This window comes from Bombus impatiens, unplaced genomic scaffold, assembly GCF_000188095.3.
Source record: "Bombus impatiens unplaced genomic scaffold, BIMP_2.2 scf_0548, whole genome shotgun sequence".
NCBI lineage: Eukaryota > Metazoa > Arthropoda > Insecta > Hymenoptera > Apidae > Bombus > Bombus impatiens.
The window spans coordinates 2,105,855-2,122,572 of record NT_176967.1 but is presented as its reverse complement, the minus strand read 5'-3'; the positions used below and the strand labels follow the sequence as shown (position 1 = coordinate 2,122,572).

The window sequence follows — 16,718 nt, the reverse complement described above, 5'->3', positions numbered from 1 at the left end:
CTGCCACGCCTTGAAACAAAAGAAGCAATCCGAAAGCGTTGGTCAGTTTCTCTAGTCCCAGGAGATCTACCACCAGGATCGATCGCAGCGAGGCGAAGACAGCTGCAATGACAGAAATTTTAACTCGATATCTACGGATTTGAAACACCAGAAACGATATCCTCGAGCTTGGTAACCACCATATACTTACATATGCTAGTGCCAAAACCGGCAGCGTAAAAGAACTGGTAGCCCTTGCTGAGAGATAATCCGGAGAAAATGGTGAAGAGGCCAGCGGCACTGATGAATATATTGTTGACGACCAACGCGTTAACTCCTGGCAAGCTGCTAGCCAATCCACACACGACACGGCCAATGGTGTTGCCGATACCGATCACAGAGACAAGAAACATAGCGGTCGAGGCCTCGATGCCTGCCAATTGGGCTCGATCTGCAGAACAGAATCGACCACGCTGGTTTCTTTCGTCTTTTTGGCGCATAGTCGATTTTTAAAACGGGACACTTGGTCGGATAAAATCGAACCGATATCCTTCGAGTTTTCTTCTCTTTTCTTTGACGGATTCGATATTTTCGAAATGCCGCGAAGATAGCGGGGAAAATGGGATATTTTTGTCGGCAGCTTTCGAAGCTTTTAAAAATGGGAAAGAAACGATTTGATGAAACGTGATACGATACCTGGGACGTACATAAAAGGTGTATAGAAGCCCATCATCGTAAGTCCACCGGATATAGCCAGGATCAAGAAAGATGGACTCTTGAGGAGACTCAAATCGAGCATTGTCGTCAAGATTCGGCGTACGCTCTCTGGACAGATGTAACAGCTTCCACTCTCCTCCTCGGCGACGTCCGTCGCAGTAGGCAAACGCGTGACAGACATGTGATAGCCAACGGACGATTGCTGTGCAAATGGCGGTTAAAAAATGTATGAATCGTTCGAGAGTAGTCGTGTCTACATGAAAAGATCCATCATTTACTGTTACAATTTGCAGACACCGTAAACTCGTGTAATTCGTAAAAAAATGTACTTTTTTCAAGCCAACTTGAAGCATTCGACGGTATTTCGTTCCGTTTTTTTACCTGCGATTTGTAATGCGGCAGTCTGTTCAGGGAACCGCCGTAAAAGATATCGTCCCTGTAGAACGGTCTCTGCGGATCCTTGCTGAATGGGTTTCGCCTGTTGCCCATCTTCAGCGATTTCTGGCTGCAGTCCGAGTCCGCGCGCAGTCGTCTACCGCTGATCGTATGTCTGCGAATCTGCCAACAATTTCCTCTACTCGCTTAACCAGAACGTACTGTTATCGCGGCTAAATGAATCCTGCTGGCACAGCAACTGCCATAAAAATGCCATAAAAGTTCAGTAGTGTCCGCAAACTACACGTATCGCCACGAGTATCCTAGCATAACCAATTGTTGATCTTTCTACAATTTGCGTCTTTTTCTACGAATCGTAAAACATCGTTCATCTTTTGGAATTCTCGCGAAGCTTTCGCAGGACGGTAGCTTGGCTCTGCATAACGATAAATAATTATTTATTTGCCTCTATTTACTCGGCCCGAGACAATCGATAACAACGTAGAACGTTAGAAACGTTCGCGCATTCTGACCCGCTTAAAAGTTAGAATAACGCGAGATGAGTGTTTTACGCTCACCGTGGGCACTTTGCCATTCAGTCTCTCCACATCTCCACCGAGGAGATTGTTCTCCTCTTCGACCATCTTCTCGTCCATGTTCACGTCCAACTCTGGATAAATCGGCACGGACAGCCGCTTCTCCGAGCTACTCAACTTCCTTTCCAGAGTTCGCAGCTCCGCGTGAATCTTATGAAGAGAATGCAACGACTTGGAGGCGCTGCAATAAGAAGTTTTGTCAAATCAGCACCCACTGTCTGAAACCCAGTCCCTTTCCTTCTACTTCTTCGTAGCTTAACGTTTCTTCTATCTTTACGAGTTTGTCGACTTAAGACTCGTTCATCGTGTTGGTTCGACCGCGTTTAACTGCTACTTTTCTTCTAACTGTAGCGTGCAACTCGCAGCACGTTTTACGCCTTAAATAAGAGACTGTAATCTCTACGAACGAAACTTGTACGAAGTTGGCAATTTCTATTTCTCCGAGTATTCCCTTCGAATTTATCGCAATTCATACTCCGAGTGAACATTTCAAAGTACATAAATAAAGGGTCTTTTTCTAGCTTTAAGATCGTAGTACTTTTGAAAAGTTGAAAATAGATGGAGATTTAATTATTACTTTACTATGTTGGGGTTGCTTCCAAGCAGCTCAGCAGCCGTTGGGTAATCGGTATTGTTATTGGTTCCAAAGAAACCGCTTCTGCCTGGTTGCATACAATGCAACGACGCCGTGGACACTCCCCTTGCCATCAAACTGCTTTTTACTTCTAAACCCGCGTTCTCCGGGCTGGATTTCACCTTAATCCGCGTTGACTTCAATGGACGGAACATGGCACCGAAAATGGCACAATTTAACAGCATTCCTATGACATTTCAAGCAACGTTCTGGAAATGTTCTAACGTAAAATACTTGTTTATTATATATGCGTATAATTTTTTTTTAACCAGTTGACTACGTCGTTGACTACGTATACAGGTCATTGCTCGATTTTAACTACGCACCCCGTAAGGGATTATCGTTAACGCAGTTAACGTGTTAATATCGCGAAATAGAAACTTTCGATCAGTCCTGGATTGAAACTGCTGTTTCAACTTCCAATATAAAGAATAAAGAAACGTTAAAACGAGTGGAAAACTTCGTCGATAACATTGGGCAAGCGAAAGTGTTTGAACAACGCTCTGTGGAAATACAATCCTAAAGTTTCCACTGTTTGCTCGAAAAGAGAGTGTCGAATGACAAAACAATGGAACGTTTGTCAAACACGCTACAAGACGATAACATTGATACTATCTTATTGACAAATCACCGAATCGATGATATCGTTGTTAAAGAATCTTAGAAAAATTCTCTCGAATTCAATCAAAGACTGGCGTTGCGATATCAAAGGTGGATCAACCGGATGTTTTATCGATTACCTGCTTGGAAGAGCAAGGCGCCCCTCCAACCGAATTGCTTCACCAGTATGTCTGAGATAGGCGCGAGCATGAAAGCGCCGATTCCGGATCCGCAGACCGCGATCCCGGTAGCCAGCGCTCGCCATCTTTCAAAATAAAATCCGGTAGTTATGACAGCCGGCACGTAAATCAGGCCTGCCCCGATACCTCCTAACAATGCAAGACACAAATACCACGTGAAACGGGAGAAATAGAAACGATGAATCACGGAATGGAATTTTTTATTTAAATCGTCGCTGCTCTACTTGGGACCCGCGTTTCGACGATCGCGCGACAGCAATTTTTTCTCTCTTTCTTTTTACTTCAAAAGGTTCCGGTTCTTTGCATATGAAAATTAAACGTTAGTCGAGAGCGCATCGTTTTATCGTGCGAAAGGAATTTTAACGAATTCTCCAGTCACAATAATTTCGGTATGAAAGTTAACGTTAGTTTTAGGTGCACCCGTTCCTCCCTTTTGCCTGTCTTGTCTTTTTTTATTCAAGAAATTTCGATCGCGAGAACGCGACGAATGGAAAGTGACGTCGTTCACGTGTCTCGAAAGGGGAACGTTCTTTGCATGCAAAATGGAACACCAGGATAAAAGGGAAACTTTTCTGTCCAGGCGGTAGAAACTTGGTGCGGAACAAGCGTATACAGGGTGGTATATTCGAAAGAACGTAGCCGAATGTTCGCGCAGCTTCCAAGGTGTTACGTAGGTGTTACCAAAGACAAAAGTGCGTCGAAGAGTATGCAAATGCCTGGAAATCGTGCAAATTTGTCCAACATTGAAATTTGAACAACATTCGCAGCTTCCAACAGCCAAAACGCAACATTTCAGTACACTGTTGGACGCTCTACCCTGTACGTAGGATAAGAACTTACCGAGCACGCCGTAAGAGATATAGAGGAACTCGATGGAAGTGCTGAAGTACGACAGGACAAAGGCGCTGCAACTTATCACGCTTCCAAGGATCGCTACCAGACGAAAACCGTACCTGTTGGCCAATGCTGACACGAATGGGCCTGCGAATAAAACACAAGCGATCCATACTGAAAATTAATTTATCGTTAAAATCAAGGATATTGCGCGTTGAAAAGGGAAATGTCGTGTTATAATGCGCTGTAATCGGAATTTTGCTATCAAGTTATACGACGTTATAGAAAAAGCTAATTATACTTGGAGCTATTACGTTGACGGCTAATTAAGAAGATACTTTAAAAATAAATGAGATAAGTCAGGGAATAAAGCAGAAAGAATTAAGAAGAAAAATTAATTCGACGTTCGATACAAAATGTGTTTTTCAATTATCTCACGGCCTATCGAATGATTTATATTTATACGCTCTTTTTTTGTCACTGACCAGCCATAAGATAAAATCCAGACTGCAACGAACCAACCAGCGCCACTCTCGCCTTCGACACTGCGAAAGCTTCGGAAATATCGTTGAGAAAGACACCGAAGCTAAAAATGATGCCGTCCACGAAGAGGTTGCACATGAAGGAGGCTGCGACGATCATCCAACCCCATCCACCATCCGGTGGCACCACCATCTCCACCTCGATGCTCTGTCAACAACAACAACGACAAAAAGTTTTCACGTGCATGAAAATGTATTTCTAGCAGAAGTTTCGTGCTTTCCTTGAAACTTTCCTTCGATTACCATGCTAATAGGCAACCAAAGACGAGCTAAAACACGATGCAGGATCGGTTTCTCGTTTCTTGCGGCTCAATTTTCGTTAGGTCGTCGTTTCAAGTTTCCAAGGTACTTACACGGGCCAACAAAGAACATCTGGCAGTTTGTAAAAACAAGAAGGAGATTCGGAAACTGAAGGCAGGAAAGATCGTGTGGCTCGGTGGACGGCCAGCGACGAACGTTTCAACACCGTCATTCGTGGAAATTCACAAGGTGCTCGAGATCAAGGCTAAAGAACGTCTGAAACCGTCCAAGCCGGCGACTTTCGCGTTTTGCTAGACCGCGCGTGACCCAAAACTCTGACGTGTTATCGAACCGACGACCGCGACCGCGACCGCGCCATGTGACGCTGATACCGATTCACTTTAACAGAGAACTCGATTTATGAATTACTACGGCCAGTATTTTTAGTCTCGTGCAACGATATCGTCGACGATTGTTGCTAATCTCTTTACAGAGCATCGGAGCAGCTCCGCGTTTCGCAAGTTTCGCCACTGTTCCAGCATCGTTGGAACTTTTCTCTCGCGCACGTTGTACCCAAGCTGACCGCTCTTCTCGGCAAAACGAATACGTAAATCGTATAATAACGTTCGCAAATTTTAAATATCTTATTACGCGTAGCTTGTCTTTCGGATCTCGTATCTCGCAAGATTCTTCCCTGTTAGCTTTCTTACAGTGGAAAATTTACGAAAATAACCGAACCAGTCACTGAAAATACATCGTTTGAAAGGAATGTCAACGATCATCGAGGTGTCGTATTCTACGATCAACAGCGGTAACGTCGCTCATCCCGAACGAACCGATCCCTGTCGTCTGATTTGCACAGTCCGTACGACTACCGAAGCGCGATACAGATACGTTCAGATCAGTCCTGCAGTGTCTCACCTCGTTATTGTTATCTCGAAAGTCTTCCAACTGCAGTTCCTCGTTCCTGCAATTGCCTCCATTCTGCTGCGGTACCTTGCTGACTTGTTCATCCACTTTATTCTCCAATGACGCCATCATCGTCCACGGTTGACTGGAACAGAGGATGGACCGTTGCAAAGAGCGTGATAGATCGTGAAAATAAAAAGATAGAGATGAATCGAAACGAAGGCGAACGCGACGAAGATAAGGTCGAAAAGCGAACGACTACGTTCGTACGTTTTGTAATTTGTATATCATTATCTATCAGCGAGTAACTTGATTAAGTATTTGTTTGCATCGTGCTCGATCCGCGCTGCGACTCGCCGTACTCGTCGTGCACGATGCTACATAACGTAAATACGCGTGTATTATCATACCTATAAATTATGCACGTGCACGCGGTGCCGCGAGACGGGGAAGGAATCGACGACGAGACTTTCCTTCTTTCCGCGACCTTTCTCTCCTTTACGACCCCTCCTCTACCAACCCTCTCCAACGAAGGGTCGTAATATCGAAGATGTCAATGGGATATAACGAGCACAAAGTCATAAAGCGCACATTGCAACAGGCGAACGTTGAGATGGACGAGATGGATCGCGAAAGAAATGGAAAAAGCGTCTAGACACGGATTGGCTTCACTCGCGGACAACTGGAATCCTCAACTGGAAGTGTACTACTGTGCAGCAGTCTGTGTGAATCATAGATTTTATAGCCAGTTTTATGTAGCATACAATATGTCGTAAACGTGGCGATGGGAGCCAACAGTGGCCGGTATCAGGAAGAAAGTGACGTCTCGATAAACATCCGACGAGTGGGCGGAATTACGGACGGATATCGTCGAAGAAAACAAGTCTCGTGCGGTTCCACGCTTCTGTCTTTCATTGTTTCATCAGCAGCCAGCAGTTTCGTAACCAGCTGGTCCAGTTTGATACGATTACGGCCAGTATGAGGTAGGTCAAGGACGATGTGACTGGATAATGTTACTTACCAACATTTACCAACGAGCACAAGCAATTATCGAAAAAAAGAATCGTCATCTACGTTCGTTCAAACGAGCCACGGGCCACTACGCGAAATCGAAAGGAAAAGTTCGGTTGAAACGTGACGAATCGCACTAATTCTGATTCACTGGAACGAGGACACGCGTACTTCGACCATTGACCGTGATGTTCAACGTACAACGAAGAACTCGATTAAGGACGAAGTTTCTGCTGAGAAAATTTCTCACAGCTGATACGGCCACATACACGAAGTACAGTCCCACGGGCGAAAGAGCAATCAGCTCGTTAAATTGCCACACGAACAATCGACCATGCCGATCCCAAACGGGTTGATAGTTCAAGTCACGTGCCGATTGTTCGGTATGTTCGTCCGGCCTTGACCTTTCTCAATGTTCTTGACCGACCTTCAGCCGAGAATGAATTTCAACGTTGGAAGCATGTGCTCCGTTAGAGTAACCTCGAGTTTTTTAATCGTTGCCGATGGAAATTTATATATCACGATTGCATAAGTAATCACGATATTCTTGAAATTAATGTTAATAAGATATTGGAAAAACGGATCGACATAAATGTTTCATAAAAAATAGAAGCTTTACGAAGATAAAAGTAATAAATTGTCATTACATACCATGCATTACGTGCATCTAGGATTTAGCCATGAAAAAAAAGAACTTTTCACACAAGGCTGAAGTATTTGAGAGCAAACGAATAACTTGGAACGCTCCTACACAGGCTGCGAAGTTGACCAAGAAATGGTCCACCTGTCTGTTGTTCGCGAAACAGCCGGAAGATAGTCTGTCGTCGATGGTTCGACGATGGTAGGACCATGGACAATTGATCGGCCGAGAACAGGCCGCTGCTCTAATAAACGGGCGTGTTTGTATGTCGTATTCTGTGAATGATAAGATACGGCCTATGTTAGCCAATTTCGCGTCGTTTGCGTATCAAACAAAACGCATCTCTGAAAACACGGTAAATCGTTTTAATCTCTGTTTACTACGTACTTTCTTACAACGCTCACAAATCTTTCAGAGCATCGTGATATCGTTGATGGAAGAACGAAAGGAAATAAATTCCGAGATTTCGGACGAATAATATTTCTCTTGGAATTAATTCGTTCGCTACTGCTTTCTAAATTACAACGCGTTTATCTTCGCGTGATTGTCGGCTTCCTAAACGCACGAAAGTTACGCATTCCAGGATCACCGAGACAACAATCGTCACGAATTAATATCGTACTTCACCTTCGAGTCGAAATTACCACAGGAAATTGCCAGATAAGCTTACCAAGATTTTGATAAACGCAAGATTGCATCTCGTATTAGCGACTTGATCGAAAGATTTCAGCGACGATTATTCGATACTTTGGATTATCTCTCGATTCGATCGATCTTGTTTGCCAGCTTGTCGATAGGATCGCAACCGTCGTTAGTTTGGATAACAATATGATGGTAATAAACGTACACATACGTATAGAGCAAAGACTCGATCGAATCCGAAACATTTTCCCGTTACTTTCCTCGACGAACATTTCGTTCACGATCGTTCTACCAACGTCCCATATTTCTCGCACGAGCGTCCAAATTACTTCAAACAGAAAATCCTCGAAAACGGTTTGGGTCAACGTCCCCTGCGTGTTCCTGTCGCCCGTTATTCCTTCTGGTCGTCGTTGGACACAAGGTCGTAGCAGATATAAATACGAATAACCATGGATAATCTGCTTCGGTCTAGCCCAGAAGACAGAAGGGAAGAAAACGAAGAAAAGGACGAAGCAGAGATTTCGACAATGGCTGGTTAACGCCAAATGAAACGGTCCAGGGTCCTGTCGGTCCACGTGTAACGACGACGTTCTCTGACGAAACCGTATCGTTGCACGGTTTGACGAGTATTGTGCAAATAGGATTGTGTAAACTCAGCCTGCTGATAAGGGGAGCGCTTATTTTTAGTAAGTCGTGGCTAACTCTCGCTCCACAGCTTCCTACGAACCTTTAAACCACCCGAACGCACCGGATATCGCAACGTTGTCCAACGGTCGTCGAAATTTTGTTAGAAAGACAACGAATTCGTGGCCAAATCGAACGCTTATCGACTCTCGGTCCTACAACAACTGGGGTGTGCTCGGGGTTTCGAACGGTTAGGCTGCCATTGAAACGGTGATAATTGATGCTCTAATTAATTGATAACTACGAGCTAGAATGGCACTCGTTGTAGGGTTAATTACCTACGACGAAGAAATTAAGAATAGGCATTTTCTATCGATGATAACCACGTTCTCAGAACGTATTACGAAAATTTAAATAGCCAACGTCGGGGGGCAACTTTTTGCGCTATGATAACTGGAATTTGCAACGATCGAGACACGTAATCGACATACTCCAACGATTACGGTCTAATCGATAGCTGTGGACCAGAGCAACATTCGAAGTTACGTTAAGTATCTACCGCGGCCAGCAAACTGAGAACATGAACATTCTCGTTTGGAGACCGTGTTATAGAAATTAAAGCGAACAAAGTGGAGATCGGTTGTCTTATTTACACAACGTGCACAGCTGTTGCTCGCTAGTCGTAGGTGTTTCTGTCGTCCTTAAGGCCGAGTTGCACAAAATTTCAATTTAACGAGCACTTGTAAACTGCGACAAGACTATTCAACTTTCTAAACGGCTAATATTACAGTTTACACAGTGCCTGAGGGTAAATTTACTTTGTTGCTTGCTTACGTTACACCACTTTCAGCGGACATTCTAAACACAGTTGAGGTATCCCGATAAGATTCTCAGGATAATCAGAGGATCGTTTGAAAGATTCAACTTGCGAGTCTTGAGACTCGGCTACGCGCCGATATCGATTTACTTTTCATAATAACAACATTGTAAATTCAAACACGTACGAAAAGTGCCGACATCTGGATAAACGATCATCGCCGTCTCCGTTTCAACACTCTGCTACGTATAAACTACGCGGCTAGAAATATTTATCCCTGGGGAAGTTAACTAACGATGAGAATCTATAAATGCGAGGGGCCACAATTTCGAGAGCTTCGAGGGACCGAAAAAGAAACATCCAGTTTCTTGTGTTGTGTAGTGGAAAAGTCTTGCGATAGGGTCTCCAACATTGAGAAAATAGCCGGATACACGGAAGCAAGCAACGGTATATCGAACCGACACCGGCGAAGATATTTTCTCGAAATAATCCCCCGGTTGTATGGTGCGTGCTCTGAGAATAGAGTCAGGCTCGCCTAATAATAGCGATATAAAAAGAAGGCCCATTGGAGCAGTTGTGTCGGGAGAGCGAGACGCGGAAAAGGAAATCGAAAGGATATCGATGGATCGGTGCTTCAGAAACGAGAAGAAGCAATTATCGATGGAAAGCGGATAGATAGCCATTATCGTGTTGGATACTGGACACAATGCACTGGCCCGTTTATTCGAGAATTCGTTGCTGGCTCGATATCAAACGCATCGGATTCTGTCTTTTTCTTTTCTCTGCATTGTTCATTCTTCGCCGTCGTAGACAACGTACGCGACGACGAAACGAAGCGAATACCTGCGACAAGCTGGTGAACCGTCCAGCCGAATCGTCTTCCATCGCTCTGTTCCACAAACAATTTTCCTTATCGCGCGCAGTGATTGTCAGTTTTCTAAATTTTTATTTCCATCTGTTTATAGCGGGACAAAGAGCGGGGTCCGTTGAAAGACGTAATTTAAAAATCGTAAACGATCGTTTCAGACAGACTGACCGATTGTAAAAGTTCCGTTGGGGTAGTTATATTTCTTGGAACTTGTCTATTCTGGCGTGAAAGTTTTCCAATCAGCGTTTGAAAAGTTTTGTTGCTTTCGCTGGCCTCTTACTCGTGTTGCTCGAGATACAGATAAAATAATATATATAGTCGAAGGATTCGATCGTTTTGTTACTCAAAACTGTCCGAAATAAGTCGAACGATTACCCTTCTGCCAACTTACAATTTTTCAAGAGCAGCCAGTTCGCGGGAGAAATTCTTTTATTTGGAATTTTAGAATTCTACGAAGAATCGAATCTGCGCAATTTCCACGCGAAACCATCGACCACGATACAAATAAACGTGGTCCTCGTCAGCAAATGCAAACATTCCGCGAGAAACCGAAGAAATAATCTATTTATTCGTTGCAAACGAATAAGATCTAACGAAGTAGATTTGACGATAGCTGCGACCGTATTGAACGCGTCTTCCTGGAAACGCCGCGGAAACACACTATTCGTTTTGATGGCGGGAAAGAAGCCCTCGTTAGGGGCTCGTTCAATTCTATTTAAGCGGCATATTGTGCCTAATTGGAAAATTGTCAGGTTTTCAATTGAATTTTCATGCAACGTTCGCTTTAATTATCGCCGACCGGTAACAGGATGCTCTTTCTAACGAAGACGCGGTCGATCGAGCAACGACTCGTAGAATCCAAGTTGCGAATGTCGCTATCGTTCTCGTACAGAATTCGAATTCGATATCGAACACCGCGATATTACGTCACTCCGTTGCCTCGTACTTTTCGTTATACTTTTCCGTTATTATTGTCTCGAGAAAACTTTTATTCGACTCTCCGATGTCGAGGAATCGTCGATAGCCGAGCAAAGAGGAAACTCTTTTGCTGCCTTATCTCGTGCAACTTCGACACTTGGAATAATAGTCGAATGGAAAATTATATGCGCGGTGCGAGTCGATATCGTGTATAAATATTGAAACAAACCGCAGTACGTACTTCGGGGTATACACCGGAATGGAGGACGTCCGCGCATCGCTTTCTGGCCCGATAAATCAAACGACGATCGTACCAATATTTGCATGTTTCCGTATAATCGTCGGTGATATTGTTAATGCATTATCGTAACGAACGAATCTTAACGCGTATTGTCAAGACGTTTTTATCTGTGGCTAAGAATTTCGTAAATACTCGACACTATTAAATTATCTGTGTTTCTGGAGTATCGACATGGAAAACAAAACGAGCTGTGTGTTCACGGACATCGTATCTCTGACAAACTTTCGACTTTACATCTTCGATATACCGTAAAACCGTGATATCTGAAATTCAACCGATCGGTGAATTATCTACTTTTCTAGAGTATCGAAGGATGGAACGAACGATCGCCACTTGTTCAAGATTTCCGTGTTTACGAAATTTTTTCATTTCCCGCCTATCGAGATCGATCGCCGATTAGATAAATCGACGAGATGTTCAACGCAATAACCGATAACTAATCGACAAAACATTTGCTCGCGTTACAGGTATTTTAAACTGCGTGAAAGTGTCGTTTATCTGGAGCACACGACACGTTCAAAATGTAAAGTTGGTTATCGTACAAGTAAATCCGTTCCTATCTCGTTTAGATAATGTAATTAGCGCCATTACTATCTGCTTTTCTCCGTGTCGTGATTGTTCTAAGGAAATTGATATCAAAGGTGCCGTGTAATTTGGTACTCGTTGCAATCGGCGCGATATCGGTGCTTTGATATCCCACTTATCTCAATTTTTCGCTGGTCCAAACGAAAAGCGTACCGCGTAAACAATACGCAGCTGCCGGAGTAGCCGGCGGAGACTCGTTTCGATGATTCGTCGGTGTTTTTTAAAATCAAGATCGAAATTCTATCTCGAGTAATTTAAAAAAAAAAAAAGACAGAAGCCAGTTATCGGACGATTTCTCGAAGCTCCGTTGATTCGACGAAGGGAGATCTTCGAATTTGTACGAGGCAAAGTGGCTCGAACTCGAAGAGTTTCGCTCGAAAGCCAATGTAGATCAAAAGTTGGACGAAAAAATCGCGAAAGAGGAAGTCTATTGAACGGTAGCACGACGAATCCCTTATTTAGTTCCGCTGCGGGCCTCGTTGCCCCTCTCGAGAAATTGATTAGGGCGAAACTCGTGGGCCAGCTCCCATTCACTCGGACCGTCAACGTGAATGACTCGACCGCTGAAAAGGCACCGGTAATACAATGAACGATTCTACACGTAGTATGTACCTACGAATCGTATGGCCGAGTAAGCGATCTTCTTCTCGAGGCCACGTGCTGAGGCCAAAGTTCAACAGGACTTATCTTTCAGATTTTTCGCACACGTTTATTTACCAACATGCATTCGCGATTCAACGCTAAATCGACGATGGACTGTGTTTCAGGAATAGACCTAAAACGGGCTAATAAACCCGACATTCCTTTCGCAGGCCACTCGACCCAACCCACGCGTCTTTGTCTCTCCGCGTTTCTCGCTATGCTTGTTTCTCTCTCATCTTGAAAAGCTTGGCCAGGTCAGGAAAAAACGGAAACGCAAAATCGTGTTTGCTTACCATTAAGCGTTAACACGTGATTACCAGGCGCTTTTCTCTCATAGTTTTACATGTCTTACCGAACGAGCCGAAGCGGAAATTAAATAGAACGACGATCGATGAAATATTCGAGACATTTGAGAAACAGAAAAAACACCGGCTACTAAATAATAATAAGGCGATCGTCGATGATCATAGGCTTGTTTGCGCGACACAGCAATGATTTCATTCTGCTCGTTGTAATTGCTGGTTATTCGCGAACGAGGACGCGAAAGATAATTATTATACGGGTTTTTCAACGCGATCGTGGAAAGGAAAAGACTGATCGAGGAACAACGATCCGATTGACTTTTTTTTTCTCGTAGGAGAAATAAAAATGATGTTTTTATACATGGACTGAGGGGCACGTATCTGTTTCCGAGTTGGGAAGCGGATCGAAAGATAAGCCGGAAAGGGAATGGAAAAAGAAATTAACGCAGGCGATTTTCATACGCGAGACAAGGTCGATTCGTTGAACGGCTCTCATTACGGATTCGGAATTAATATTCCGATCTGGTCGGTCGAGCAGCACGCATGCGCGTGCTACGCGCGCACGATCCTTACCGTATGGAAATTTCGGAAACGACGCTATTTCGTCTGGTCGAACGTCATCGGCATCGAAGATAAGTTATGTTTTTATTATCGAACGGGACAGAAAAAAGCAGACGTCTTGGTTCGGTCTCCCGTCGATAGCTACAGTCTCGTAGACTCGATCGACGATAAGCGAGAAAATGTATGCACACACGCGTGAAACAAGATACGTGCGTCGGAAAAGAGAGAAGAAGGTAGAAAGACGAGTGTCCAACTTATCGTTGCATCTTTCGTAATTGATAATTTCGTAATAAGAATAAGGAACACGTAAAACAAGCTTACGTGTGTGCACGACCACGTGCAAAGGGATGCTGCGGAGCGCGCATGCGCGAACCTCGAGGCGGGAAGTGCGCTTAAGCGTCGATGGAATACAAAACACAACAGAACACGTATACATAGACGCGATCGCACGCGTGTACTCCTACATATGCACTACACACGCGTTTACACTATCGTAAAATCAAAGAAACGGAAGAAATGAATGAGAAGCTTTTCGTATGCCCGTACACACGCGCACATATGCAACGGTTACTATGTACACCGTGACGAGAGATACATCTGGTTAAACCTGAAACGGTTAAGGCCGGTTGATTACCTTTCCTCGTCAAGCCACTGTCACCGACTGCCGAAATTCCAGGGAGCGGGTGCGAAGGAAAGAGGCCAGAGAGGAACGCGCGCGTGTTCGTGGCCGCGTCGTGCGCGTGTACTAAGACGGTACGCGCGATGTGCCCGAGAGTAAGCGCGATCTGTGTATCCCGTCGGGTGTGCACGGCTTCCATCGGTCACCGATAACAACCGAATGCCAGATTGGTCCGTTTCGAGCTCACAGGATCGTCTCGTTGGACACATGCTCCGACTCATACCGCCAGATGATCTGCTGCCGGAACGAAGCGTGACGTAACGAGCGTAGAAAGTTACGATTACATTAAATACGAAGGTTTCTTCGAAGTTTGCCAGTAATCGAATCGCCGTTTCCCTCGATCTTCGTCTTCTTTGCGTTTGTCCGCGAATCGAGCTTCTTCTACGGAGATTCGAGGTTATCTCGATAGAGACGACGGAACCTGACTCGCAAAGAGTAAAGCGAAATTCTCACGACCGTTGATCGATCGCCGATGGATCGCAGTCGATCGTTAGCTACGATATGCGTGCACGCGTTAAATCTAATCGAGATCGACGATCGACGTTCGTTCGATGCGAGACGAATCGAGACGGCTACGATTCGCGCTCCGTTCGATCGACAATCGAAATCGAAACACGCCACCCTCTTCGTTACGAGATCGAACGGCTGCACTTAGAAGCGCTAACGAGCCGCGGTTAAAACGGTCGATACGCGGCGCCGCGAGTTCCGTTGATCGTCGATAAGGACTCCGGAGGCGACTGTCCGATAACCCGAATCAGCGGAGATTGTGTGACCACCGAACCACTCGGCAACCCGTTTCGACGTTTCCAACCACAAGACGCGGTGATAGTGAACTCGATGACGTAATTAATGGCGAAAAGGTTTATTATGGAAGTGGCTAGGCGCACGCGTCCTTGTCTCCCGTTCGTTTCGCGGTAATACTCGTATATTAACGAAATGCATAGAATATTATGATTGCGCATCGGGAAAATTGTTGGTTAAGCGTATTTCAAGTACGGCCTGCTTTTTATATTCGATTAGTTTATCGTAATACCGATTGCGTTTTTGTTGTGTCGCGGCTTTTGTTCGTGGCGTCGTTATCAGTTGTAATTTGACAATTCCATAATTCAAACGCCGATAAAAATTCTGAAAAATTTTACACAGCGACGATTGCCCGGTATCTGCGAACAATTTAGAAGCAGCCATTTGCCAACAAATTTTCCCCCTTTCCGTAGAAAAACACGATAAATTTCTATAATACCGATGCGCTTGTGCAGTTTGAGTATAACCAAAGTGATCCATGACTCGTCAATTGATAAATCGGATGATTAAAACTGGTTCGTGTACAAGTTTCGCTAGTTCCCGCGTGAAAAAGGGCGGCGTGCAGTGCCGACGCACGACTACACGTGCCACGAATACGCAGTATCGCGTCGTGTGGCGCGAACTCGCATGGCGCAGAAATACACACCAGCTCTCTTTTTGCTTGATCGTGCGTTCGACAGATCTAAGAATACGTATATTTAGTTCTCTGGACTGTTGTACGCGGAGATAAATCGTCGTTTTCGATCTTCTTTAAAAGCGTCGCGAACGCGATCTTAATTACCGTGCACGTGAACAGCTCGCGAAATAATTTTCTTTTACAGGAATTTATTTACGTTGCTCGTTGCATTCTTCTTGCTATCGAGCATTAGAGTTATTCCCACGAATCGACCGCGATTCATCCTCGTTCCTTGCCGCGATGTATATGTATATACATATATATATCTTCACCACCGAGATAAACTTCACAGAAACGAACGGCAATCCACGTGTATCGAGCCCCGTGAATGCGGCGTATATCATCGAGCATGTACCGAAATGCACTCACGTATGCGTCATGATTGTCGTCAACGAAGCACGAACTTCGGATGTCACACTCGCGCAAGTCGTATCCTGGTGTCGACTGCTTCGCTCGAAGAAGAAGTGAGAACAGACCGAGGGGACGAGTGCCATAAAAATCGGCAGTGGTGTTGAAGTTCGAGACCGTATGCGAGAAAGATAGAAGATAGAGCGAGAATAAGAGAGAAAGAGAGATAGAAAGAGAGAGAGAGAGAGAGTGAGAAAGGGAGAAAGGAGAGAAGAAGGAAAAGAGACGAAGGAGAAGAACGGGAAAGAGGCGAAAGGCACGCGGTGAACTGGTGGAAAAAGTACGAGGAAGTCGCGATAAACGACGACGAGCCACTTGCAATTCTCGCGCGACAGAACGGAGGCGGTGTTTCGCCAAACCTCCGCTCGTTTTCTTGCGTTTCGCCCCTCCTATTGCACGGTGGCGCTTAAACGAAAGTGTAAGTTTACTTAAGGTAGGTCGCGCCAAGAATATACGCCTATTGCACGACGAACTCTCGTACCGTTCCTTCGGGACGGAGAGAGGGAGGGAGATAGAAAAGAGTTCACTGCAAAGTGATGACGTTCTACGATTCACCAGAGCATTTGCGTGCTCCTCTTCTTTTTTATACACGTATGTCTTGTAAAGGAACAGAGAAA

General features: G+C 44.7%; 1 protein-coding gene across 5 annotated transcripts in view; it reads right to left on the bottom strand.

Moving 5' to 3' along the window:
* LOC100740422 (monocarboxylate transporter 10) overlaps positions 1 to 16,425 on the bottom strand; it is an 18,924-nt gene extending 2,499 nt beyond the window's left edge. Inside the window, exons 1-12 of one of the 5 annotated variants that reach the window (XM_033321970.1) lie at positions 14,630 to 15,270; positions 14,172 to 14,597; positions 5,639 to 5,771; positions 4,421 to 4,625; positions 3,942 to 4,082; positions 3,042 to 3,230; positions 2,245 to 2,488; positions 1,650 to 1,848; positions 1,078 to 1,254; positions 676 to 898; positions 191 to 430; positions 1 to 102 (exon numbers count right to left, since the gene is read on the bottom strand). In XM_033321970.1, the coding sequence (XP_033177861.1) occupies positions 1 to 102; positions 191 to 430; positions 676 to 898; positions 1,078 to 1,254; positions 1,650 to 1,848; positions 2,245 to 2,488; positions 3,042 to 3,230; positions 3,942 to 4,082; positions 4,421 to 4,625; positions 5,639 to 5,758 (1,840 nt within the window). In that variant the 5' untranslated portion in view covers positions 5,759 to 5,771; positions 14,172 to 14,597; positions 14,630 to 15,270. Of the gene's footprint in view, positions 103 to 190; positions 431 to 675; positions 899 to 1,077; positions 1,255 to 1,649; positions 1,849 to 2,244; positions 2,489 to 3,041; positions 3,231 to 3,941; positions 4,083 to 4,420; positions 4,626 to 5,638; positions 5,772 to 6,036; positions 8,170 to 14,171; positions 15,271 to 15,850 lie in introns of those variants that run through there. The other 4 variants (XM_024369192.2, XM_012388371.3, XM_012388372.3 and 1 more) reach the window with 4 other exon arrangements.
* Positions 16,426 to 16,718: the final 293 nt, after the last annotated feature.